This window comes from Rhinolophus sinicus, linkage group LG11 (assembly GCF_036562045.2).
Source record: "Rhinolophus sinicus isolate RSC01 linkage group LG11, ASM3656204v1, whole genome shotgun sequence".
Classification (NCBI taxonomy): domain Eukaryota; kingdom Metazoa; phylum Chordata; class Mammalia; order Chiroptera; family Rhinolophidae; genus Rhinolophus; species Rhinolophus sinicus.
The window spans coordinates 2,374,023-2,399,801 of NC_133760.1; the positions used below are offsets into that span (position 1 = coordinate 2,374,023).

The 25,779-nt window shown below is 40.0% G+C and overlaps 2 protein-coding genes across 14 annotated transcripts in view; one reads left to right on the top strand and one right to left on the bottom strand.

Annotated features, from left to right (window-relative positions):
- Positions 1-10,464: 10,464 nt before the first annotated feature.
- Positions 10,465-25,138, bottom strand: ZNF583 (zinc finger protein 583). Of its 11 annotated transcripts, XM_074315388.1 has the most exons (7): positions 24,814-25,063; positions 22,994-23,091; positions 18,544-18,649; positions 18,205-18,248; positions 17,518-17,644; positions 17,128-17,226; positions 10,465-13,982 (listed from the first exon to the last, which is right to left on the bottom strand). In XM_074315388.1, exons 5-7 carry the CDS (start codon positions 17,549-17,551, stop codon positions 12,505-12,507), a joined length of 1,611 nt encoding a protein of 536 aa, XP_074171489.1. In that variant the 5' UTR covers positions 17,552-17,644; positions 18,205-18,248; positions 18,544-18,649; positions 22,994-23,091; positions 24,814-25,063; the 3' UTR covers positions 10,465-12,504. The 11 variants fall into 11 exon arrangements, with proteins under 11 accessions (XP_074171489.1, XP_074171487.1, XP_019572462.2 ...); XM_074315386.1 differs by lacking the exon at positions 18,205-18,248 and having other exon boundaries at positions 17,128-17,223; positions 24,814-25,136; XM_019716903.2 differs by lacking the exon at positions 18,544-18,649.
- The window catches only part of ZNF582 (zinc finger protein 582), a 28,451-nt gene continuing 27,799 nt past the window's right edge, over positions 25,128-25,779 (top strand). For all 3 annotated transcript variants that reach the window (XM_019716906.2, XM_019716905.2, XM_074315392.1), the window contains exon 1: positions 25,128-25,365. The gene's annotated coding sequence lies outside the window, so the exon portion shown is untranslated. The remainder of the gene's footprint in view (positions 25,366-25,779) is intronic.

The following is a 25,779-nucleotide window of genomic DNA, read 5'->3' on the forward strand; positions in this document are numbered from 1 at the left end:
TCATTTGATTCCAATTCTGGAGGTTTCTTCTGTTCCTTTATTTGGGACATGTTTCTTTGTTTCCCCATTCTGGCTGACTCTCTGTGTTTGCTTCGATGTATTAGGTAGATCCCCTAGGGTTCTTAGTTCTTGCTGGGTTATCTTATGTAGTATGTGTCCTTTATATTTGACTTGCACTACTTCGTTCTTCTCCTCTGCGTGTGCTCCAAAGGTGACTCTTGTGTTGTGTATATTGTCCTTTAAAGTTGATGTTTAATTGCTTTTCACTTGTGAGTAGGTGGGGTTCACTCCTAGGCTGACTAGTTGTGAGACTTGGCTCTGCCCACCGCAGCGTGTTCTGCTGCGTGAGGGTTAACTGCTTAAATGTGGTTTGGGCTCTTGTGCCTGTAGAGAATTCCCTCTGGGTGTGTCACTTGTAGGTCAAACCCGGTAGTACTCTGGTTTGGTCTGGAGTTGGCCTCTGGGTGTGTTGAATCTTGTGCCTCTTAAGCTGGGCCCTGGTGTAGGGCATTTTCAGAACAAAGCAAATCACTAAGCACAAGAACAACAACAAAGAAAAAATCAAATACATTCACATGTAAAAACAACCGATAACCCACACTCAACACAGGCAAGATATCAAAGATATAAAAAGAAAACAAAACAAAAAAAGGCAGCACCAGTCTTGGCTTAAACCCACCAAGTAATCTCTAGGCTGTCCTCTGCTGTACCAGAGTCGTCTGTGTATTGTGCAGACAGAGCCAGTCACCTGGTGCCCAGAGTGACATTGGGACTGCAGATTTAGATGCGTGGGGCTGAGGGGTCTGGATGGTAGTTTCTACAAAGTCAGTGCAGTTTCTGCTCTTGCCTGCACATATGTGCACTGAGAGTAGCATCACCAGCCCTGTGTCCAGTCCTCCTGAGTCTTAGGGCACTTCTTCCGTGTGTGTGTGTGTGTGTGGCGGGCGGGAGATTTCTGAGTTGCTGAAAGCCCAGAGCTGCATCTGCCACTTACTGCTGATCCCTGGGAGTGCCTCCGCAGATGTAATTGCCCCGCCCTAGGCAGGCCAGAAAGGGTGGGGGCTGGGGATGGAGGGGTGTTCTCTCTCCCAGCCCAGCCATGTCACACTCTTCCCGCAGGCCAGAAAAGGTGGTGGCTGGGGGTGGAGGAGTCTCTTCTCTCCTAGCCCAGGAAAAATCACACTCTTCCCAGCCTCTTCCCTGGGTCAGAGCTGCACGCGGGTCTTCCCAGATCCTGAGCACTAAGGCTCCTCTGTAATCGGACACTACTCCTCAGTTCAGGGGCCAGTTTAAGTCTCTGGAAGGGCGGGGGTGGGGGTGTAGGATTGGGAAAGCAGGGGGAGGGGCCCAGGTATGGAGTTTGTGTCCTTTGTCTGGCCTAGGACCCAACTGGAGGTCCCCCTGAGGTTACTACCTCAGATGCTGGATTTACTGCACCCTTGGCAGGAGAGATCAGCTGTGGGATGCAGGGAAAGAGCCCACCTCCTGGCTTTTGTGTTCTCTGTTCTGTCCTGGGATCCCCTGCATCTCTGCAGCCGCAGATGCGGACTGCGTTTCCACAGCCACAGATGCAGGCCGCGTCTCCACTCCGCTCCTTTCCCTCTTCCCCCACTCGCCCAATTTGCCCACCTTCAAGTAATCCTTACACGAGTCTCTTAGCTGTTATGCGTGATGAGCAGAGAGTCCTTTGATGGGTTATAGATCCCGTTTGTGGTAAGATCCAGAGAAGAACTCAAAAAGTGCACCCCGCTGCCACCATTACAGTGACGTCATTAAGTGTTTTAATCATAAATGGATGTTTTATCTTGTCAAAAGTTTTTTCTGCATCCATTGATATCATATGATTTTTGTCATTTATTTTGTTTATGTGGTGTATCACATTGATCGATTTGTGTATGTTGAACCATCCTTGTATCCCCTAACCCTACTTAGTCGTGATGTATAATCTTTTTAACGTATTGTTGCATTCGATTTGCTAGAATTTTGTTTAGGATTTTTGCATCTGTATTCATCAGAGATATTGGTATGTAATTTTCTTGTTTTGTGTTATTTTCATGAAGTTTTGGTATCAGGGTAATGTTGGCCTCATAAAATGAGTTAGGGAGTACTGTCTCTTCTTCAATTTTTGGAAGAGTTTGAGCAGGATTGGTATTAGATCCTCTTTGAAGGTTTGGTAGAATTCACGAGTGAAGACATCTGGTCCCGGACTTTTGCTTTTGGGAAGGTTTTGAATGACTGATTCAATTTCGTTACTGGTGATCGGTCTGTTTAGATTTTCCAGTTCTTCATGGTTCAGCCTTGGAAGGCTATATGTTTCTAAAAACCTGTCCATTTCTTCTAGGTTATTGAATTTGATGGCATATAGTCCTTCATAGTATGCTTGGATGATCTTTTGTATTTCTGTGGCATCCGTGGTGATGTCTCCTCTTTCATTTCTGATTTTATTTGTGTCTTTTCTCTTTTTTTCTTAATGAGTCCAGCTAAGGGTTTGTCAATTTTATTAATCTTTTCAAAGAACCGGCTCTTTGTTGCATTAATTTTTTCTACTTTTTGTTCTCCATTTCATTTAGTTCTGCTCTGATTTTTATTATTTCCTTCCTGCTGCTGACTTTGGGCTTCATTTGTTCTTCTTTTTCTAGTTCTTTAAGGTGTAATGTGAGGTTGTTTATCTGAGATTTGTCTTGTTTCTTGAGATAGGCCTGTAATGATACAAATTTCCCTCTTACAACTGCTTTCTCTGCATCCCAAAAGTTTTGGTAGGGTGTGTTTTCTTTCTCATTTGTTTCTATGTATCTTTTTATCTCTCCTCTTATTTCCTCTTTGATTCAGTCATTCTTTAAAAGCATGTTGTTTAATCACCAAATATTTGTGGTTTTTCCTGCTTTCTTTTTGCAGTTGATATCCAGTTTCAAAGACTTGTGATCAGAGAATAATTTTGGTGTTGTTTCAATCTTTTTAAAATTGCTGAGGCTGGTTTTATATCCTAAATATAGGCTCTATCCTTGAGAATGTTCCATGTACACTAGAAAATATGTATAGTCTGATGTTTTAGGATGAAGTGCTCTATATATGTCAATTATGTCCATTTCATCTAATATGTCATTTAGGGCTGCTATTTCTTTCTTTTTCTGTTTGGTTGATCTATCCATAGCTGTCAATGATGCATTTAGGTCCCCTACTATAATTGTGTTTCAGTCAATTTCACCCTTTAGTTCTATTAGTAGTTGCTTTGTGTATTTCAGTGCTCCCTGATTGGGGGCATAAATATTGCTGACTGTTATGTCTTCTTGTTGTATAGTCCCTATTATCATTATTAAATGTCCACCTTTGTTTCTTGTTACCTTTTTTATTCTGAAGTCTGTTTCATCTGATATCAGTATGGTACACCTGCTTTTCTCTGATTAACATTTGCTTGGAGTTTCAGTTTCCACCCTTTCACTTTGAGTCTGTATTTTTCGCTGTAGCTGAGATGTATCTTTTGGAGGCAGCATATGGTTGGGTTTAGTTTTGTCATCCAGTCTGCTACTCTATGCTTTTTCATTGGTGAATTCTGTCCATTTACATTTAGGGTGATTATTGACATATGAGGATTTCCTATTATTCTATCTTTGGTTTTCTGGTAGGATGGTGTCTCCATTGTCTCTTTGCCTTTTTGTTGCTGTCTATTATTTCAGTGTGGTGGTATTCTATGATTTTCCCCTCTGTTTCTTCTTTTTTATATATATATTTCAGTTCTGGATTTTTTTTTTTTTTTTTTGAGTGGTTATCGTTAAGTTTATGTAAAAGAAGTTTCATATTTAGAGTATTCCTTTTTTTTTTTTTCAGTATGCTTCCTTTCTCCATTCCCTTTTGCTGGTTCAGACTTTCCTCTGTCCCCTTTTACATTTTTGTTGTCACAAATTATTCCAATCTATGCTGTGAGTTGATTTCTGTGCTGCAGTAGCAAGTTTTCTTTTTCTTCTTTCTTTTTATTTTTTATTTTTTTGAGTGTTTTTTTTCTTCTTTATCCTGTATGTTATGTTTAATTGTATAGTGTCCTTTTTGGTTGCCATTTCCTGCTTCTGTCTGTCCGTAATCCTACCCATGGTTTTGCATTCTTTTGCTTTTTTGTTTCAGATCGAATAGGCTCCATTATTTCTTGTAATGTAGGTTCTGTGTAAGAAAATTGCCTCAGCTTCAGTATGTCTGGAAAAGTTTATTCTTCCTTCATATCTAAAGGATATCTTTGCTGGATACATTATTCTTGGCTCTCTTTCTCTCTTTCAATAGTTTGAATATTTTATTCCACTCCCTCCTGGCTTGTAGAGTTTCTGCTGAAAAATCTGATGATAATCTAACAGGCTTTCCTTTGTAGGTTACCATCTTCTTTTCCCTGGCTGCCTTGAGGATTCTTTCTGTCATTAGTTTTTGACAGCTTCAATACAATGTGCCTTAGAGAAGGCCTGTTGGGATTGAGGTAGTTAGGTATTCTATTTGCTTCTTGGATTAGAGGATCCAGTTCTTTCCACAAGTTTGGTAAGTTCTCGTTCACTATTTATTTGAATATACTCTCTGTTCCCTTCTCTCTTTCTTCTCCTTCTGGTATGCCCATTATTCTTATGTGGCTCTTTCTGATGGAGTCAGAAAGTTCTTGTAGAGTTCTTTCATTTCTTTTAACTCTCAAGTCTCTCTCTTCGTCCATCTGTGTCATTTCCAGATTTCTATCTTCGATGTCACTGATTCTTTCCTCCATCTGGTCAGCTCTGTTACTTAAGCTGCCTATTTCACTCTTCATTTCTTTTATGGAGTTTTTAATTTCCAGAAATTCTATTTGGTTCTTTTTAAAATTTCAGTCTCCTTGGTAAAATGTTCATTTTTTTCTTTGATTGTGTTTCTGAGTTCATTAAATTGCCTGTGTTTTCTTGCATCTCTTTGAGTTTTTTAAGAACTACAATCTTGAATTCCCTGTCATTTAAGTCACATATTTCCATGTCTTTAAGTTCATTTTCTGGAGACTTCATTTTCTTTTTGAGCTGCCTTGTTACCTTGGTTATTCATGGCAATTAATGAATTATTATTTCTCTTCCTATGCATCTACAGGAGTGGGTTCTGAAACAGGTTGATAAGAAGAGGGCTTTCTTTTGCTTTCCAGTAGGTGTTGATAGAATGTTTTATTTTTCTCTCCAACTGTAGCCTTTTCTTCTCTCTCATGCTGTAGTGTTGTATTTTCTCTGCACTATTCCGGCTTCTCAAACAATGGGGAGGTTCCCTGGAAGGTGGATTTCTCCTATGTGAGCCAGTCACCTGGATCTCAGGGCACCGCCTCTGTGGAGGGATGTGGACAGTTTCTGAAGTTCCAAAGCTCTTCCTGCACTGGATTCAGAGCGTGTGTGTTTCAGCGGCTGTTTATCCCTGCAGGGATCCACCCAGATATGGTAGGTGGGCACAGTTATGGGGTGGGTTGTGAGAGGTGGCTCTGAGCAATGGTGGAGACCACCAGCACAGCCAATCCTGCACCCAAGGCTCTCTACCCTTTGCCACAACTAGTTGGGCTGCAAGTCCGTGGCTGCAGGGCTGCAGTTCTCAGAACTGCAAATATTACGTTCTCCCAATCTGACACTGCTACCGTTTGCTTCTAGCACTGGGAATGTCAGGGTGGGGTGAGCTCTGGGAGGGTAGGGAGGCGTCGGCTAAGCACTGTGCCTATGTCTTCCATCCTCTGCTTGGCAGTGAGGGCTTAAACCTCCATTTTCATCCTTCTTCCCTGAGTCTTTGCTCCAAGGTCTCTGCCATGAGTGTTGGGTTCAGCTGTGTTATATGCTGATCCCTCAGGTGGGACTGTGGGCCTAAGGGGGAGCACTAGCAGTCCGAGTTCTTCCCTCTGCTGTGACTGCAGTAGCTCTGGGATGCAGGGAGCTCTGAGCTCTGGTGTGTGTCCTGCGGCCTGCGCAGCCAGCGTCTCCACACTTCCCTCTACTCTCCTCCCACTGCTTGCCCAACTTGCTCACCTTTAGATGATTTCAGTTGCGCATCCCTTAGTCTTGCTTGTCTGCTGTGCAGGGTCCTTTGTGGAGTTATAGTTCAATTTATTGTAAATTCCAGGAGAGAGTTCAAGAGGCTCACCTCATGCTGCCATTTCCATGGCATAATTTTACATCTGTTTCTTGTTCTTGATGCTTTTCCTTGGTTTCAGAGAGACAGACACATCTTGTTTCTACTACTTTAAATTCAGAAGTTAGTGAATATTTTCAAAGGCTCGTCTTACGTACATTGGAATTTGCCTTGTTATGGGTCTGCACTCTTACAGAATGGAGAGAGGAAATGAAGTTTTCTTACTTAAAGGCAAGTTTTCTTGTAGCTCAGATCTGCTATCCGATGTGAAACAGCCTCACTTTCTGTTGGTTGTGTCTCTACCTGACACCTTCTGTGAAGGAAGCCTTTGGAGGGCTTTAAAAGGAACTTCCCTGAAGTATGCTGGCATGAGTGTTCCAGATGAGACTCCACTATTTCTTGTCACACAAGCCTCAGCCGGTTGCTTTTGGGATTCCCTTGTCCAGCAGGCAGCCATCTCAGGGTTACGGGCAAGACAGTTTAATTATCAGCTACTGGGTCATGAGTTCACCTGCCCTGTGGAAATTTAACTTGGCTTTGCCACAGGGTCTGAGGTAGCAACCCTCATCAAACACAATGTTTCTGCAGCAAAAAATAGGAATGTTCACACACTGAGTGAATCAGTAAATGCCCTTATGTTAGTTCAGGTCTGTTTTTTTTCTTTATGGGAACTGACTCTCAACCTCTTTATGGGAACTGACTCTCAGCCCGCCCCCATTCCGTGGGATTTTTGTGAATTGGTCAGTCCTGTGATCTGAGCCCGTAGTGGAGGCATGTGCGTGTGACAAAGGCTGGCCAGCATGCCCCAGAGATTGGTCTACACTGGTCATATTCCCCCAGGGGTTGACATGCAGGCTGAGAGCACACACCTTGCTTTTGAGATTAAAAGCTCTAAGGATCTGTTAAGTCTAACATATCAGATGCCATTTTTTCCCATGAGACAGAGCCTGCCAGAGACTGAAACAAGTGGCAGCAGAGCCGCAGGTTTCAGGCCATCCTGCCTGAGGCTGAACCACACATGTCCTCCCTCACCCTTCAGTTACAGGAGCTAATAAATACCTTTTTCCTAAGCTCACTTGAATTGGGTTTCTGTCAGAATCCTGAATAAAGTCGGTTTCTCCACTTTCTCTATTCTTTGTGAGTCTTCCTCATGAAAAACAAGCATTTAGCTCATCCTACCAAGTGAATTATATATTAGCTCCTCTGTTGTAATAATATTTTAACTTGCAATATAGTCAAGCTATAGTTCTTGTTCTATCGACTTTAAACAGATCATGAATCCCCTCTGTGTACAATGAGAATATTATCGCCCCTTATCTTTGCTTCAGTCTCACTTCCCTGAAACCTCCACCATCCACTCTAACAGCTGTATCTTGCCTTTTACATTATGAAGTACTGGATAGATTATACACAGAGACTTCAGTGCTTTGCCTACATATTGTAACATTGCAAATGAAATAGCGTTAGGTTATTACCACCATGTAATATTATTCTCTGAAGAATCACAGCCAAGCAATGTGTGAAGATTACATTTCCTCCCCTACAGGTCTGTTATGATCTCAGTACCCAAATGAAACTATTCCTAATATCAGTCAAATGGATTTTCTTTTTTCAGCCTATTTTTCAGAATCATGCAACATTTTATGGAGTATTGCTTGACATTGACCGTGATATCTGGTGTGGCTTTTGTTTTTCCCCAGAGCCAATGATTGCCTTTCTTTCCTTTTTCTTAAGGAAAGACAAACCTTTGTCTTCACCGTGTGGGTAGTAAAATCCTCCAACTTCAAACTAACTCACATAATATAACCCATTCCATGCTTCCTGAAGATCTTCTTGGCTGACTCCTGGATTCCTAGCCTACCATAATTTGGTCTGGTTGTTGCAGAGTGCCATCCTAAACACCATTTTCCTGGGTTACACCCACTGTTTGTTGAAGCCTTTCCTGCTGCCTTCTTCCTTTTCCTTCCAGATTTTGCTGACTCTAATCCTTCAGGACCCTAATAAAGGAGAAGTGGGAGTTAATGGAAGTGAACTGCATATACAAAATATCAACATTTGGCCTGATGTTTTCGTTACTGTTTAATAGACGTCTGAATTCAAAGCAATTTTATAATAACCTCATAACTTGGATGAGACTGCCCTGTATTCTGTCATCCTAATGCTAGCTTGATAGTTCTTTTTTAGGAGACATTTACATTTTTTGGAAGCTTTTAGAGTGATCTCATCTTTAGTTAATTTTCAAATTTCATAAGCATATTTCTGGATGTCTTCATTTTTTCTCTTGTCGTTGTGGTTTTTACCAACTCAGCCTGTCCAACATTCAGTGAGCTATTCCAAGCTGAACATTCATACCTTTCCTTAGGTTAGAAAAATTCTTAATAATTTCTTTGCTACATCCCTCACAATTTCCCTGATAAATTTTCTGGAACATTAGATGTTGGACTTTCTAAACTTCCATGTCCCTTTTTATCTCTCATTTTCTGTCTTTAATTTATGTAGTTGATGACTTCTCTTCATTTTTTTCAAACTTTCTATCAAATTTTTTACAGCAATATATTTTTGTTCTGAGTTCTTATTTAAACTAACCTCTTTGGTAGCTTCCCGTATTTGTTTTAAAAATGCAACATCTCTTCAAATCTCAGACTAACATAAATTTTTAGTTTTCACTCTGGGGTTAGTTCTGGCTCTTGGTCCTTATTATGCCGATAGTTTTCTTCACTTGTGATAATCCTTTGCTGTCTGTTCACATTAAAGAATGATACGGCTTCATTATCCTAGGTAGATGGCAGGGGTTGTTTGGATATTCTCACTGTAGACATATTTTCCCAAATGGCAAGACTTACTGGGATCTCTGTATGCATGGGAAGGGCTGGTGAGTCAGCGAGTCTCCAAATTCCAAAAAGGTTTTGCCTGAGGCTGCCAGCTCTCACTCTAGCTGTCCCAGTTCTCCTAAGTTCCTTCCATTTTTTCATAGTTTAAATTTTTAAAATTATATTAATATATTCTTATTTAAAACTTCAAATATTACTGATAACACTAAATCTCCTCTTGATCAGAATAGCCAATCACAGCCCAGAAGAAACACTTTTATCAGTTCATTTGTCTGTTCAGAACTTTTTTAAAAAGCATTTACATACTAATGTGTCAGAAATATATTTTAAATATGTAATACTATATGTATTCTGCGAAATTCACATTTTCAATAATCTTTTTGTCAAATCCATATCAATACTCCATTCTTTTAAAATGTTGCTAGTATTTCTAGTCATGCTTCTATTGCTGGACATTGACTGTTTTCGTTTCATGTCCTGACCATATTGCCCTCCAGAGGGGCTATTGTGAGTATTTTAAAAACTTCATTGCCTCCGAAGTGGCAGTGATGAGTATCCTTTTCTCCACACCACTGCCAATTTTTGCTGTTATTTAAATTTGCATCTCTTAATATGAGCAAGGTTAAGCAGGGACTCTGTTTACTGGCCATATGTATTTCTTCTGATTTGCCCATCCTTATCCTTTTGTCCATTTTTATACTTGTTTAATTGTCCTTTACTTACTGATTTAAAGGTATTACATCTCTTCCTTTGTATATTACAAATATTTTCTTCCTTTCTGTTGCTTATCTTGTTTTTAAAAGCATGCTAACTTTTGATAGCTTCATTAATCTTTTCCTTTATGGCTTTTGTTTTTGTCTATTTTAGAAGATAGTCCAACACCAAAGTCATAAACATATCCTACTTTGTTATCTTTATTAATTTGCTTTTACATTTTGAATTTTATTCTACTGGAGTCATTTTAGTGAATGGTGTGAAGGATCTCATTCAGTTTACTTACAGAAGAGGGTGGAGTGGGGAAGCTGTGGGCAGGGGGTGCTAACATAACTTTCATGTGGAAGGGCATTTAGCAGTCCTGTCATCGTGTCTCCTTTGTACATCCAGCCTCTACACAAGCCACGTTAAATGCTGAGCCACTCTAGGGATCCTTTGGGCAAATGGACCCCCATGGCTGAATTCCCTATCGTGCAAACATTTCAAGTAGAAGCTTCTTGTGCTACATTTCACGAACACTCTTTCCCCTTTTGTCTTTTTACAAAATTTAACTCCCTCATCCCCTGATGACCCTCTCTTTTCAGCTCTTTTTGCTTGGTACCTTTTACATGTTTACTGGGCTTTCAAGGGAAGATACACTTGTGCGCTGTTTGTTAACTGCAAAAGAACATCTTAGTTTTCCCAATGAAAATCCTGATGTTGACAAGTTGCCTTTGAGAAACATTGTATAAATCCATACTCCCTCACATCAGTGCATTGAAGTATCTCCTTTCTTATGCGTTTGCAATGTAGATTTTTCAAAATCAGTCTGGTAAGGAAAAATGGATAGTTCATTGGTTTAACTTGTATTTATTCTGATCCTAGTGAATTCAGTACTTACATTCGTCAGTCACCTGTTGCCTCTCATACCTTTGCCCATGGCGGGGGGAGGAGTGTCATTTTGTATGAGATTTGTAGGACTACGTCTATGTTAAAGATGTGAATTTCACAGGTTACATATGTTGTAACGATTTCCTCCAATTCTGATGTTTAAAAACCTTGGTTGTACTTTCTTTGAGTATATAAAAGATTAATAAAGTTCTTACAGAATCAAACCTAGAATCTTTGTGTGTGTGACTTCTGGAGCTCATGTCATGTTTAGGAAGACTGTTCTCACTCCAAGATTATAAAGTTTGTTATAGTATCTCTAATCACTCCGTTTCATATTTGGATAAAAGAATGAGGGGACTGTTTTTGTACACAGTGTCAATTTTACCAATACTGTTAAGCCACTGGCTTGAAATACCACCTTTATTATCTATTTTCTTTATGTATATATCTTTGTGAATGTATATGTGTATGTTCACATGAACACAATCTTTTGAGCCTTAAATTGTTAGGATTTTGTTATGTCCAGGGAATCTGTAGATTAATTTGGGGCCTCCTAAAATCTGTGAAATACTGAGTCTTCCCCTACAGAGAGATGTTTCAAGTCTTCCTTTCATCCTCCATTAAACTTGCATCATTTTCTTTGTACCTGTATTCATATGTGAATTGGTTACTGCATTGATTGCATACTGAAAGTCTTCAGGAGTCAGGAAATAATATAAACTGTCAAACAAGTCAGATGTGTGGGAACAGGGAGTGGTTTGAACTGTGAAGAACTGGAAAACACAGGCCCACCTAAAGGTACGCATATTCATTTTAAACTTTATGCATTCCAAGCCAAACCTGTTTGTAGGCAGCCAGTTTACGAGTACTTACAGTTTTGGTTTCTTTTCCCCTCTAGTTTTGGAACTACTGCTTAGAAGTTTAACAGCTTTTTCTATTTTAAATGACACAGGTTTAATACAATTCACCCACCTGGAATTAGGAGCAGGGGTCAAACTTACACTTTATTTTCTAGTCTTCTTTGGCTATTGATCTTTTCAAATGTTCTTTTTTTAACATCTGTTTTGCCTTTGTTTAAATGTAAATGAGGAATACATCTCAGCAAATTCTACTCATTACAGCAATTTTTAAAATCTGGCTTCTTAGAACTGTTGAATATCTAATAAAGCTACTTTTTCTTATCAACCAAGTCATGTCTCTATATGTTCATGCTGAAATAGAAGCCAGCATCTTACTCTGTATTATCATGGACTCTAACATCAGGCGTACTGTATCAGGTACGCTTGCCACCCACCTTTAGTTCAGTGACTACTGTTCCTAATGAGAAACCTTGACAAGCTCTTCAGTTTGGAGCTGCTGCTTTTGTTGTCTCAGCTGATCACTGTTGAGATGATCAGGTCTTCCTTGTATACCACAGTATCTTTTTATTTTGCATTAATGTTTATTGAGTGATTACTTTATGCGAGGCACTCTGCTGAGCAGTTTACATGCATTAGCTCATTTAATGCTCCATTAACTTTCGAGGTAGTACCAATATTATCCTCATAATATAAATAAAACCGAAGCTTACAAAAGACAAAATGTTTCCCCAAAATTAGAGGGCTAAAAATGGAAGAACAAGGATTAGACCCCAGATCTATTTGATGCTGGAATATGAGTTCTTAATTCTGCGTAAATATCCAAAGAATGAGCTGGATATTGACAGACAGTAGGTAGACTGGAACAAGGTATTGGGAGGAAGGTCTTTTAGGCTATTTTGAGGAATGTGTGCTTCAACCTAAGAACTATGGAATGCCACTGAGGGGTTTTAATGAGTGAGGAGTGATATGATTAAACTTTTAAAATACAAGTGTGTCTGCAACGTGGACAGCTGACAAAAGAAGCAGTAAATATAGGGAAACCAGTTAGCTATTTCCATGGTCCATGCCAAGTAGATTATTGTGTATTGGACAAAGATAATAGGATGGAAATGATTAAAGGAGTGAAATTCAAGGCATATTTAAGAGATAAAACCTACAGGTCTTGGCAGTTGACTGGACATGGTGGGTGAGGGAGAAGAAAGACTCAAGAATGACTCCATAGTATGAATTCTCTCGTGATGAGCCAGGTGTGCACGCTGCCTGAAAGATTTCCTGCAGTCCTTACATTCATAGGGTCTCTCTCCAGTATGAATTCTTTGATGCAGAGTAAGAGATCCGCTATAGCTAAAGGCTTTCCCACAGATGTTACATTCATAAGGTTTCTCTCCAGTATGGATTCGCTGATGCTGAGCGAGGCCTGCATTCTGGCTGAATGTTTTCCTACATTCCTTACACATATAAGGTTTTTCTCCAGTATGACTTCGCTGATGTTGTGCAAGTGATGAACTATTGCTAAAGGCCTTCCCACATTCAATACATTCATAAGGTTTCTCTCCAGTGTGGACCCTCTGATGTTGATCAAGGTATGCAATCTGGCTGAAGGCTTTCCTACATACTTTACATTCATAAGGTTTCTCTCCTGTATGAACTCTCTGGTGTTGAGCAAGGTGTGCATACTGGCTGAAGGCTTTCCTACACTCCTTACATTCATAGGGTCTCTCTCCTGTATGAATTCTCTGATGTACAATTAGGTAACCACGATGGCTAAAGGCTTTCCCACACACATTACATACATAAGGTTTCTCTCCTGTATGAATTCTTTGATGCTGAGCAAGAAATGAACCATTACTAAAGGCCTTTCCACATTCAATACATTCAAATGGTCTCTCTCCAGTATGGACTCGCTGATGTTGAGTCAGGTGTGCAATCTGGCTGAAGGCTTTTTTACATTCTTTACACTGATAAGGTTTCTCTCCAGTATGAACTCTCTGATGCTGAGCGAGGTGTGCATTCTGGCTGAAGGCTTTCCTACACTCCTTACATTCGTAGGGTTTCTCCCCAGTATGTATTCTCTTATGTTGAGCAAGGTTCGCACTCTGGCTGAAGGTTTTCCCACATTCAACACATGCATAGGGTTTTTCCCCAGTATGAATTCTCTGGTGAAGAGTAAGAGATGAACTCTGGTTGAAGACTTTCTCACATTCATTACATTTCAAAAGTTTCTTTTCTACATAGACTTTCTTATGTTTCATTTCAATAGATTTTTTTCGGTTACTTCTCTTTTGTGGCTCATGCTTATGTGCTCTTTCTTTGGTGGAAAAACTCTGTTTTATAGCAAATATTGCATCCTGATGGAAAGTTTGCCAAGATTTATTATATTCATTAGTTTGATCTTCAGTGAGTATTTCTTTACGAGTAATGATCAATTGATTAGAATGTACCTCCTGACTTCCCAACTGGTTCTTAAACCAGTCCCCACTTCTACAATCTTCTCTCAAATGGGGGCAGTCAAGGCTATGGCTAAGATGGCTTCTTCCCGATGTCATTACTTTGGATGATACTTCATAAATAACTTGCTTTGATGAAAATTCATTGTTTTTAAATGCATACTTCCAATCTAAAATATATTAAGAAAAAAAGTCTTTTGTGTTTATGCAGAATAGAAAAACTTTTAAAACAAGTATCAGTGAATAAAATACATAAGTTTGAGGATTTAACAGCTGTTAAAGCTGTCTAAAAAGTATAAGATGATAAAGAATGAGAACTTAAGAAAGTTGATTAGGAATATAAATTATCATACATAACAAGGTAACTACCAGAATAATTAAAAATTGAAGAGGTTATCTAAAAATCACAATCATCATTTTATATCTATATCAATACAAGTTTCCAAACACCCTTCCTCTCTTGCCTCTAGTTATCCTGCATTCAGGATAAGTTCATTACGTTTAGAAAAACCAATTACATAAGGTCAATTAGTTGCCTTAGGCTGTACATGAAACTGTATGGTTAAACTTTTGCAGTTTGGAAAAGGTCTTCCTGAATATCATTTTCTATGAGATATATTCCAACCAAATGTAAATTTTCAGTTGATCCCTAAAACTAAGATGCCTTCATAGAAAAGTAATTTTGTATCAAATTGCTTAATTTTATTAACCTGCCACAACCCTTACCTTACATTTTTGCATACTACCAGCAAACAATGGGAAAATGGAATTTTTCAAAATTGTACTTATAATAGCACATAAACATAAAAGATTCAGGAAAATAATTTTGTTCGATATAAAAGATCACTATACTGGATACTACAGAATACTGCTAAGAGAAATTAAAGAAGACTATAATAAAAGATTCAGGAAAATATGAAATTAAAGAAGACTATAATAAATGCTAAATAAACCATACTCATGAACTGGAAAACTCAATGTTAGGATGTCAGTTTTCCCCAAATTGATGTATAGATTCATTATAACCCCAATCAAAATCCCAGCAGGCTTTTTGGGTAGAAATTCTCAACTTCATTCTATGATCTACAATAGTCAAAGTGATTTTACAAATAGAACTATCTGATGTGAAATTTTCTATAAAGCTACAGATACCAAGATGACAGGATACTGCTGGTGAAAGGATACACATATAGATCAATGGAGCAGAATAGAGTTCAGAACTAGACCCATGCATTTATGGTCAACTGATTTTCAACAAAGCTATCAACAAGGCAACATAACAGGGAAAGGAAGTCTTTTCAACAAAGGGTACTGGAGCAACTGAATATCTAAATGGGGGGAAAAAAAAGAACTGCAACCTTTACCTCACATAAAACACAAAAATTATCTCAATAGATCATATACCAAAATGTGAAAGCTAAAACTATAAAATTCCTAGGAAAAAACATAGAAGAAAAGCTTTGTGACCTGATGGTAGCAAGAATTTCTTAGATATAGCAGAAAAAGCACCAATCAAGAGAAATTAGTAAACTAGACTTTACAAAAATTGAATTGGAACCAGGAGTGGAGAAGGGTGGACTGCAGAGGCACAAACAATCTTTTGAGATGATAGAAATATTGTATGTCTTGATTGTGGTAATGGTTGCATGGGTGTATACAGCTGTCAAAACTCATTGCATAATTTATATAGATGCAATTTACTGTGTGTAAATAAATAAATTCCTTAATAAAGTTAAGAAAAAAATTATAGATGGAAATAAGAAATGTAAGTAAAGACACACTTTAATAACAAAAGAGTAAAACTCATGATATGTAACAAACTCTTTACCCTGAAAATAGAGACTACACCTATGGAACATTTACAAAAACTAACTATATATTAGACAACACAAAATCCTCAAACTGTTAGAAAGTAGAATTAGTACTAATTACTATCAGATCAAATATGATAAAACAATTTGGTCAAAATACAGTAAAACCAGAAAACTTTCTTTTAAACAACTCTTGTGTAAAAGGGAAATTTTTAAGAAGTACGTTATCTAGGAAACAGCAATAACAAAAACACTAAACATCAGAATCTATGGAAGACAGCTGAAGCTATAGTCAGAGGAAAATTCATAGCCCTAAATAATTAGTGAATAAGAGAATGAAATGAATAGATTATGCTTTCATTTCAGCAAGATGGTAAACAAAATAAGAAAATTAGAAGGAAAAAATTAGTAAAGAGAAAAGCAGAAACTAGACAATTAGAAAAGAGAAGAATGATAACACTCATAGATAAATCCATAAGCTGGATTTTAAAAATGAAAAAAATCATGAAAGAGTAGCAACCTAATAAGTAATTTTTTTAAAAAGAATAGCTATATGAAATAAGAAATTAAAATTGGAAACTACTGTAGATGTAAAAGAAATAAGAATAAGAGATTATTTTGCTCAGATTCATGGAAATAAATCAGATATCCTAAATGAAAAGGATAATTATCTAGAAAAACGAAAATTTATAAAATTTAACCCAAATGGAACATGTAGAGGCCATTTACCAGAAAAGACATTGAGAAACTTGTCAAAGATCACTTCACTACAAAGTCCCCAGTACCAGGCTTTATCTCTCAGACTCTTAGTGATCTCATTCATTCATATTAACATCTCTAAATCACACTTTTTTTCTGAGCCTCTGTCTACCCTCAATGGCATTTCTTCACTTGGAAATATCCCCATCCCATAAAAATGAGTCTGTTATGTCCCAAGCCAAATTCTTCAACTTTTTTCCTCCCAACCTTTTCTTGTGACTTGTTTCACCTTCCAGTTTCCCAGACTTGAAAGTACAACTGAAAATGCTTTCTTTTTCCTTTGATGATTTATAAACCTCTGAATAATCCCAAGAATTTAACAGAATGATTTTCTCAAAGTTGAAAATCGAAGTGAATCTTGGTAAAATAATGAATAAATAATCTTTCAATCTAAAAGGAATGAGTGACTGAAAAGGAAAAAAATAGACATTGTTGTCTCCGGATATTTTTTTAATGTGATGGAGCAACTTGTGCCAAACTAAATATCAAAGACAAGGAGACACTGTGCCATTTGGACCCAGAGAATAGGAAAAGGTTATCAGAGAAGACTGTAATGTGTGAAAGAATATATACAAGGGAGAAGAAGTTGGGGAGCTCATGTTAAAGATGCCTCAAATGTTTCCTCCCAGGCCTAGAGCCTTTAAGAAAAGCTACCCAGGAAACATCAATTATAAGCTGGAACCATTCAGAATGGCTGAGTTTTTCTTTGCAATGGCCTCCACCCCGCTAGTTCTCTCTGACTCACCAGAGTATGTGCCTCTTGTCCCCTCCTTCTTCACCACCCAGGGCTCTTTTCCTTGTTCCAGTAATGAGATGACATCTGGCTTAGAAACTGAAACTCCTGCTTAAAAGAAACAAGGGAATTAGCCAGGCCCATGAATCAGATCAAGTTCCTTAGTCACCAGGAAGTTGGGGGCATATCAGATGGGAGTTGAGGAAGGAGGTGAAGTAAGCAGAAGAAGGAGGAAGAAGTAGTTCGGGAGTAGTCCAATGAAGCTGCCACTTCTACAAAAGTCAACCTATTTGGGGGAGCCCAAAACAGAAACTTCGTGAAGTACATCAGCGGCTTCCCAAACACTACATTGGAAAGCAGCCCTAGGTGTGTAGAGTCGGAGCTACCGGGAGACCCCCTTACCCAGCGAGACCAGGCTTTGGTAGTTCTCCAGCATCACCTCTCTGTATAGACCCCTCTGAGCAGAGTTCAGCTGCTCCCACTCCTCCTGGGAGAAATCCACGGCCACGTCCCCAAATGTCACCAAATCCTGAAAGGACATAAACATACTCTTGTTCATAGTTTGAAGAGTTAAATCGCCTATACTTTTGGAGAGAAATACTTCATGTAGTGAAATTTTCTGGCAGTATCTTAGGTTCTGAGCAATACATATCAAGTAATTGCTAGATGACTTCTGTGATTAGTTCTGATGTCACCATGGAAAGTGGACAATTTCTGAGATAGTCTCTAATGATGGAGAAAAATGGGCAATCCCAACACTGTAAACCATCAAGTGTAAAATAATACGCAATTCATACTAAATATAAAGGATTTCTCAATATGGAAAACCAGGATAGATGAAGGCATGAAGAAAGGCTTCGAGGGCAGGAACATGTTAAACCTTACAAAATGTATTTGGTCTAAATCAGCATCTTCCAAGCTCTACAGTGCAAGTCTTCCAGATAAATATAGATGCTTATAATATTGATTCTCTAAAATTAAATATATATGTACTAAAAACAATAAACAAATTTTATAATGATTTTGCAAAAATACAACTTAAACAAATGTTATGCCATAACAGAAGAGTCGGGGGCAACCAAGGATTACCTAACATCTCTTGACAACCCACTGTTTCATAGACAGCTGGTAACCTATTATGAGAGAAAATAATAGTAATTTTAAGCATTATTGATTACATTGAATAGTGAACATTTCCAATGTGATAATAAAGTACATCAAAAAATACCTACAGCTCATCACTGCAGGAACATACCCAACTGTGCATGTCTGATGAGCGAGAATGTTTTTAAATGTTACAGTACAGCTCTCATATTCCTCCTGTATGTTGAACTCAGGATCTTTATAACGTGGAACAAGACCTAGTCTGCTCCCTGAAAACTCAAAATGGCTATTCTTCCTAATGAGGTACATTTGCTCCAGACTTACCAAGATTGCTGTGTGGTTTGGCATGTCACAGAGCAATGCCCACTCTTAACGCTGGGCTGACACACAAATGGCACTCAGCGGTACACACCTGAACAGCTGAACTGACCTGTCAAATGTTGAAATAGCGCCACATAGGTTGGTAAACAGCTACTATACTGAGCCCGGATAGCGACCCTCCCAGATCTCCCCAGTCCAGCAACTGAAGGGGGTGCCCGGCATGCAACAGCCCCCAGGGTTCCAGCTGCAGTGAGTTCTGGCGTGTGCCCTGGCCTTCATGGGCAATGCAAAGAACATTACTCCTGTTCTTACCGTCACTCTCTGCAGAGTAATGCTTCTACTGAAGACAGAGCATGTCAATGATTTTATGCAAAAACGTTTTCACGGAAAAAATGAGTCAATACATTAATCAGTAGTGCCTCAGTAATGGACCAAAATGTTAAGTAGGTGTCAGGGAAGCACAAGTGTGATTCCAGGGAACACCAGTGACACGCATCAGCTTCCACCTCTGAAACACTCCTTACTACAGACAAGTCGGGACATGAGTAAAGGCTGCAGGAAGGAAGGGGACACGAGTCGGGCCTGAAGGGGACTGTTGTGCTGGACAGGGTGGGCATGTAAATCAACGCTATTCAGACTCAGGCTTTCGATACAAACGCTTTAAAACTGCAAAAAAAATTAAATAAATAAAAGTGTTCCACACACATCATTTCTTCCATAGACAGAGGTGGGGCAGGTTTTGCTAGATAAAGTCCTTAAAAGATATTTTTTAGCTGTATACACAAACTGATGGATTCCAGGTTTCAACTGTCTGACATTTTTCTCTCAGCCAATGAGACTTGAATACCTTTCAAATATTTTTATATTTATTTTGATTTGATAAAACAGAAATTTCATACAATTTTGTCATCATTAAGGAAACTTAGAAAATAATATTCAGTATTTCTACCCTCAGTGAATGCTTTTCCCTTTTTAAGTTAAAGAATTGGAAGTCCTCCACTCTCCCCACACCAACCCACCATGCACACAGTACCTCCTAGAAGCAGTCAAAATTTAGTTAGTATATAATTGTTCAAGTGTTTCCTTATACAGACATGTCTATGATTATCTGTACATATTCATTTATGTTTAACATCATTTTGATTCAATGAATAATATTACATGGTATAAATGTCATATCTTATTTACTAACCCCTTGCTTATTTTCAGTTATATGAATCTCAATTTTTTCTCTATGACGCTGCAAAGGTCTCTCATTATTAAATTTCTAGATGTTTTTCTCCCCATTGAGACTAGAATTTCCTAGACTTAACCTCAGAAAAAATTTAAATTACACTATTTTGACCCAGCAAGAATAGGAGCTAATGAAAAATAATTCATGCAGGGAGCAAAGTGTTGACCTACATGAAAAGGAATACTAATAGGGGTTCTTCAGGTAGAAGAAAAATGGAAGGAAATGGAAGCATAGAAACACAAGAAGAAATTAAGAGCCCCAAAACAGTAACTATAAAGCATATATAATGTCAACTAATAATAGTATCTTGGAGTTAAACCACTATAAAGGTTCTTAACTTGTTCAGGAAGTGGAAAGAGAACTAATTATAGGAGGAAGATTACAGAAGGAAGAAAGATTACATTATGAGTAATAGATACATATTAGACTAGAGTGGCCACTAAAAGAATAACAAAAATAACATATAGTTAACAAGATAAGAGGAAAAAAATACCCGATTTATCCAAAAGACGGACAAAAAGGAGAAATAAAAAAACAAAGAACAGATGGGATAATAGGAAAAAAACTGCAACATGGTAGACTTAAACACAAATATACCAGTAATTACATTAAAGGAATATGTACTAAACACTAAATAAAAGACCAAGATTATCAGTCTGGATTTTCAAAAACCAACCAACGTTTGGGAGTAGACATGGGATTGTGAGTTTACATGAGGGTACTTTAAATATAAAATCTTTAGAGGCAGAGGTTCTCAAAAAGTGTGCATTCAAGTCATCCTGGGAGTCTAAAAAATGTGATTTCCTGGGCCCCACCACCAGAGACTGTGATTCAGAAGGTCTGGGGTGGGTCACGGAAACAGCATTTGGGCTGATGGGCTCTGTCACCACCATCCCCTCGGCTTTCTCCTTCTTCCATTAACAACTCAGTGGCAGGAGAGGAAAGGAGAGGCTCTGGCCTTCCTGGAACTCATTCCTGTGTTCATTCATATATTAATTTGGCAAATATACCACTGAATGCCTTCCACTACACTGTTCTAAGAATTGAGACTACAAAGGTAGATAAAATACAGTCCTTTCCCTTGTGGAGTTAATATTTTAACAGAGGAGAAAGGGATTAAACATAAGGTCATAAAATAGTGTTAAATACTATGACAAAAAACAAGGTAAGGTGATTGAGAGTGACGGGGGTGTTTACTTTAGATAAGATGATCACGATAAACCTAAATAAAAGAGGTAACATTTGAACAACAATCTCAACAAGGTAGGAGAGCAAGCCACACTGACATCTGGGGCAGAGGATTATAGGAGAGGGAGGAGCAAATGCAAAGGTCCACAGACAGGAAAGAGCTTGACAAGTTGGAGGAACAGCAAGGTGACCAGTGTGACTGGAACAGAGAGATGTAAACACTTGAAGAAAATGAGGTCTGCGGTATAGCCAGGAGCTGGATCACAAAGTGCCTTATAGGCTGTGATAAGAACACTGGATTTCCTTCCAAGTAAAGTGGGAAGCCAATGAAGGTTCTAGCAAAGAAATGAAATGATGTGCTCCATCACGGTGGCACATTGCTCCACAGTGCCCTTCGTCATTTTCTACCACCCTCTTCAAACCGTCACTCACCATCATCTATGCTACTGACCCTCAATATATATCACAACTTCTACAACTGACACAGGCACTAACTAGTGACGTGGATATGTCACTTTCCTTCCTTTGCCTCTTTTTCCTCATCTGTAAAATGAGAGATTTGAAAAAGATCACCCACAATTTTCTTCATTTTATTAGCCTAGATCTGTGTTGTCCAAATACACTAGTTACTAACCATGTGGCTATTTAAATTTAGATCAATTAACATTAAAAATTCAGTTCCTCAGTCACACTAGTACATGCAGGTGCTCCATTGCTATGTGTGGACAGTGGCTACTGTATGGACAGTGCAGATATAGAATATTTCAGTCATCAGTCATCACAGCAAGTTCTGGGCAGTGCTGCTCTAATCGATTTCTGCTTCTGGCTCATCTTCCCCTTTGCAACCATTCTTTATTTTCCTCCAGCTGTCTGTATAGTTTTATTTTTTATATTTATCCTACAGAATGTATTTAACCTTAATGTGTAAGGAAGAAATTATTTTCTAAATGAATCCATCCCTTCTCCACTAATTTAAAATAACATCATTATATTATCATACATAATAAACTAGTAGATACTACATTCCATGAAGACACAGACCCCATTTTTATTTACCACAGTATTGCCAGCACTTAGTAAACGGTAACTCTTTAGTAACCATTATGTTTAATGAATATATATTTTCCATTCTTATTTATACTTGTATTTGCTTCTCTGGACATTATATGCTGATCTTTTCATTTGTTTCTTCTGGTTCCCATTCCACACGATTTACTGTTTTCGCTGTTGTAGATGTATACAGCCATTTTTCGTGTGGATTCAAATACTCTCTCCTATTATTCTTTTTCAAATAATTTCCTGCTATTTTTCCACGTTAATTCCACTAATCTTAACTGGATGACCTAGAATATGCTAGCTGTCGCCCACTGCTTACTCAAGATGTTCCTAAAACAGGACCTCATTACTACCACAGAATCCTGCTCTTCAAAGCCCACAGCATGCCTGAAAAAATTCCTAACCTAGCTGACCCACAGTTTACTACTCAAGACCCAAAACATCCCATGGCTCAAAATCACCTTGAGCAGGAGACCTTGTCGTGTATTATGACTAAGGTACCCAACAGCCCTCACTCACCTTGCCTCCTGCTTAAACCATGTCTGTGGAAAAGCTGTAAGCTAGTGGGCACATCTGAACACACACCTCAACCTCAATGAATCAAGTCCCTACAATGAAGGCTCTCACATCCCACCATCGAGTGCATTTTTTTCTCTCTCAATCTTTATTCTCAGTTCCTTGCTGTTACCCAGATAACCAAGGACTGCATTTTTGCTACTGAGAGCTCCTAACAGGACACCTAACCCATAGGTGATGCTGAATTTTTCCTTGAATGAAGATCAAAATGTTGGCTGAGAAAAAGAGGAAGCTCACTGGGCTTTTGGGGACTTCCTTTTCCTGGACTGGAGAACACGAGGACCAGGTCACTAATGAATGGGACTTTGTTAGACTGGGGAGTTTTAGAAGAAAAGCAAAATGTTCATATAAAACCTGAAAAACAAGGCATTCCAGGGGAGAGAAGAAATGCTTCCTTACCTCAGACATGGCTTTAACAAGTTAAGAATTTATGACAGTTCTTCTGTCCTCCTTCAGGCTCCTCTCTGGGAGAAGGGCAGTGTCTGGAGAAAATCCAGCTGGAGAGGGAGAAAGAAGCCCTCAAATGCCAGGCCTGTCCTCAGCTCGAAGCATCACCAGCCTAGAAACCTTCCTTTCCTTCCCCTTGCCCTTCTGCCCCACCACAGACATAGAGTAGAGGTGTCACTGAATTGGTCATTCCTGTCTTAATTTACAGTTCTTTTCCCCATGAACTTTAGATTTCAAGAACGCAATGTAAACTTTGTATAAGTCACTTTCTCATTTATAATTATAAACTATAACAGTTTTTCCCCTTTGGGATGGTACTACTAAGGATTATTTACCCCCTTCACACATGGAGGCTTTTCCTCAGTGAAATTATCTGAGGTTTCATAGTAATAAGTAATTGAGCCCAAGTGGGATCCAGGTCTGATTTTTAATCTTTCCATCAAATGATGATGTTGAAAGAAAATATGTCCCCACCCTTTGTACAAAAATGAGAGATAAGTTACAACGTGAATGCCTCAGAGAAAACATCTTTACAAAGAGTAGGCATCAGAGGGGTCACGTGGTCTGGAGGACACTGGACCAGAGAGTCAGGACATCCTACTTCTGGTCCTGGCTTATGACCAACTGCACCTGAAAACAAATCTCTTTACTTTTATGAGAAATTCCCCCATAAGAGTTTGGGGGAGGGGGTATGCATAAGCAGTCATTGAAATCCCTTAATTAAGAGTTATTTCCCACTAAACCTCACTGCCTTGGAAAGTAAAGCAATTATCTCAGAAGCAGCATAACTTAGTGGTAAGAACGACTAGGTTAGGGGATCAAAATGCCTGTGCTTCGACACTCACTAACTCAGTAACCTCCCCGGAGTTAAGGACCACACCAAAGCTCAGTTTCCTGATCCATTAAATGATACCTACTCCCTGTCACTTCTTGGGAGGCCCATGACATGATCCACATAAAGCACTGAGCACAATGCCTGGACATCCTTTTTGAACAATAAACATCATTCAGCCATTTATTTTCAGAAGTAGCACACTGTAGGGCGCCTCTTCCTCTCCTCACTAGGAGAGGGCTGGAAAGACCTACAACAGAGATGGCCTGGTTCTCTGCCCTCCAGGCCTAAGGCTGGGGCTCCTCTCTGTCTCTTCCTCTCTTGCTCTCTGCCCCCTTCCTCCCTTCCTCCCTCACTTCTCTGCTAAATCCCCATCTCTTCTCCTTCATCTCCATCTCGGGCTCTCCAGCAACACAGCACCCAAACCCTGGAGCACACCGGCTCCCCCAAGCACCCACAGCCTCCCGCCCACTATCGTCCTTCCCGCTGGGGGCTCCCCCGGCAGCCTGTGGACACGCCCCTGCCCTCCCCTCACAGTGGGTCACACAAGGCCACTCTGGATCCACTGTCACACTCACCTTGTCACACTCCCTAACACTGCCACACAATCTTATGCGGTCTCACATGACCACACACACACACAGCCACAGTTGCACACTCATTGTCACAGACATGATCACATATGTTCTCACAGTCACACACAGTGACATGGCCACACACCCACGGCCAAACTGTTCACACCAGTTCTCACACTGTCACACACATTCAATCACACAGACTCACGGTGACACGGTCTTACACATGGTGACACCGTCTTACACTGTTACACACGATCTCACATGGTCCCACTTTGTTCACACACGGTGATACGGTCTCACACAGGTGACAGGCCCCCTCATCACATGCTTGCCCAGGCGCCCTCCCACCTCGGACTACTCACCGCTTCCGCCTTGCGGGTGGGCACCTCCCTCTACGCTGTCGGTCGGCGGAGGCCGGGAGCCCAGCGCCCCGAGGGCCGGGGCTGGGACTCGATCTCGGGCCGGACAGGCCGACTCACAAAGGGGCCACGGCGCTCGGGCGGCTGCGGGCATTGACCGCAGTGCCCGCTGGGAAATGGAGTCCGGGGCCGGGCGCGGAGCATCCTGGGACTGTTCGCCGGGAGCGCCTAGGCGGTTCCTGCTGCCTCCCTTTGGAGTGGTCTCCGCAGCGTTACCGAAACCCTCGGACCTTCTGAGTCAGAACCAGGACTTGCCCCGCCCTTTCAAGCTGCCCGACCCACCGCTCCCCCATCGAGTCCCTCCCAGGCCTAGGCGGGCCGCCTCGGACTGCGCAGGCGCAGCTTGCTTGGGTCCCCCGCGGCATCCAAACGCCGTGGACGCATTGGACACGCGTGGCGAATGGGGCTGTGAGTCGCACGCACAATGACCGGGCCCGCGCTTCGGAGTGTCTGTTGGGCCTCCAGGTCCAGCGCTGGTAGGATGAAAGGGCGAGGGTAAGCGAGAGGAGGGTTCAGGGAGGATGTACGTGTGGTGAGGAGCTCAGGTTGTCCGGGATTTGTTTCTTTCCTTTCTGTCTCTTCTCTCTCCTCCCTGTCTTATTAGCCATTTATTGAGGGCCCGTGTACCAGGCACTGTTGTAGGCGCTGGGGACACAACTGTAAACACTCAGACAAAAATACCACCTCCTCCTTACCCCCTGCCCCCCATGCAGCTGACATTTCAATGCGGGAGAAATTTTAAAAAAGGATACTGATATATATTCGGAAGTGATACATATTATAAAGAAAAACATAGCAGTTTATAGATCATTCTTTCAGTTCTTCGTTCTTTCAACTCCTATTGAACCTATGCCTTTGAAAATATTTTATACACTAATCCTAGTCCTACCTCTTATTCTGTCTCAATTC

Excerpts from the sequence above, each read along its gene's own strand:
- ZNF583 (XM_074315384.1), bottom strand. The coding sequence starts at position 17,674 with ATGAACAAGAGTATGTTTATGTCCTTTCAGGATTTGGTGACATTTGGG. Across the intron at positions 17,227-17,517 it reads CCAAAGCCTGGTCTCGCTGG|CAGGAGTTTCAGTTTCTAAG; the intron begins GTAAGGGGGTCT and ends GTTTCTTTTAAG. Across the intron at positions 13,983-17,127 it reads GACAAGAGGCACATACTCTG|ATTGGAAGTATGCATTTAAA; the intron begins GTGAGTCAGAGA and ends AATATATTTTAG.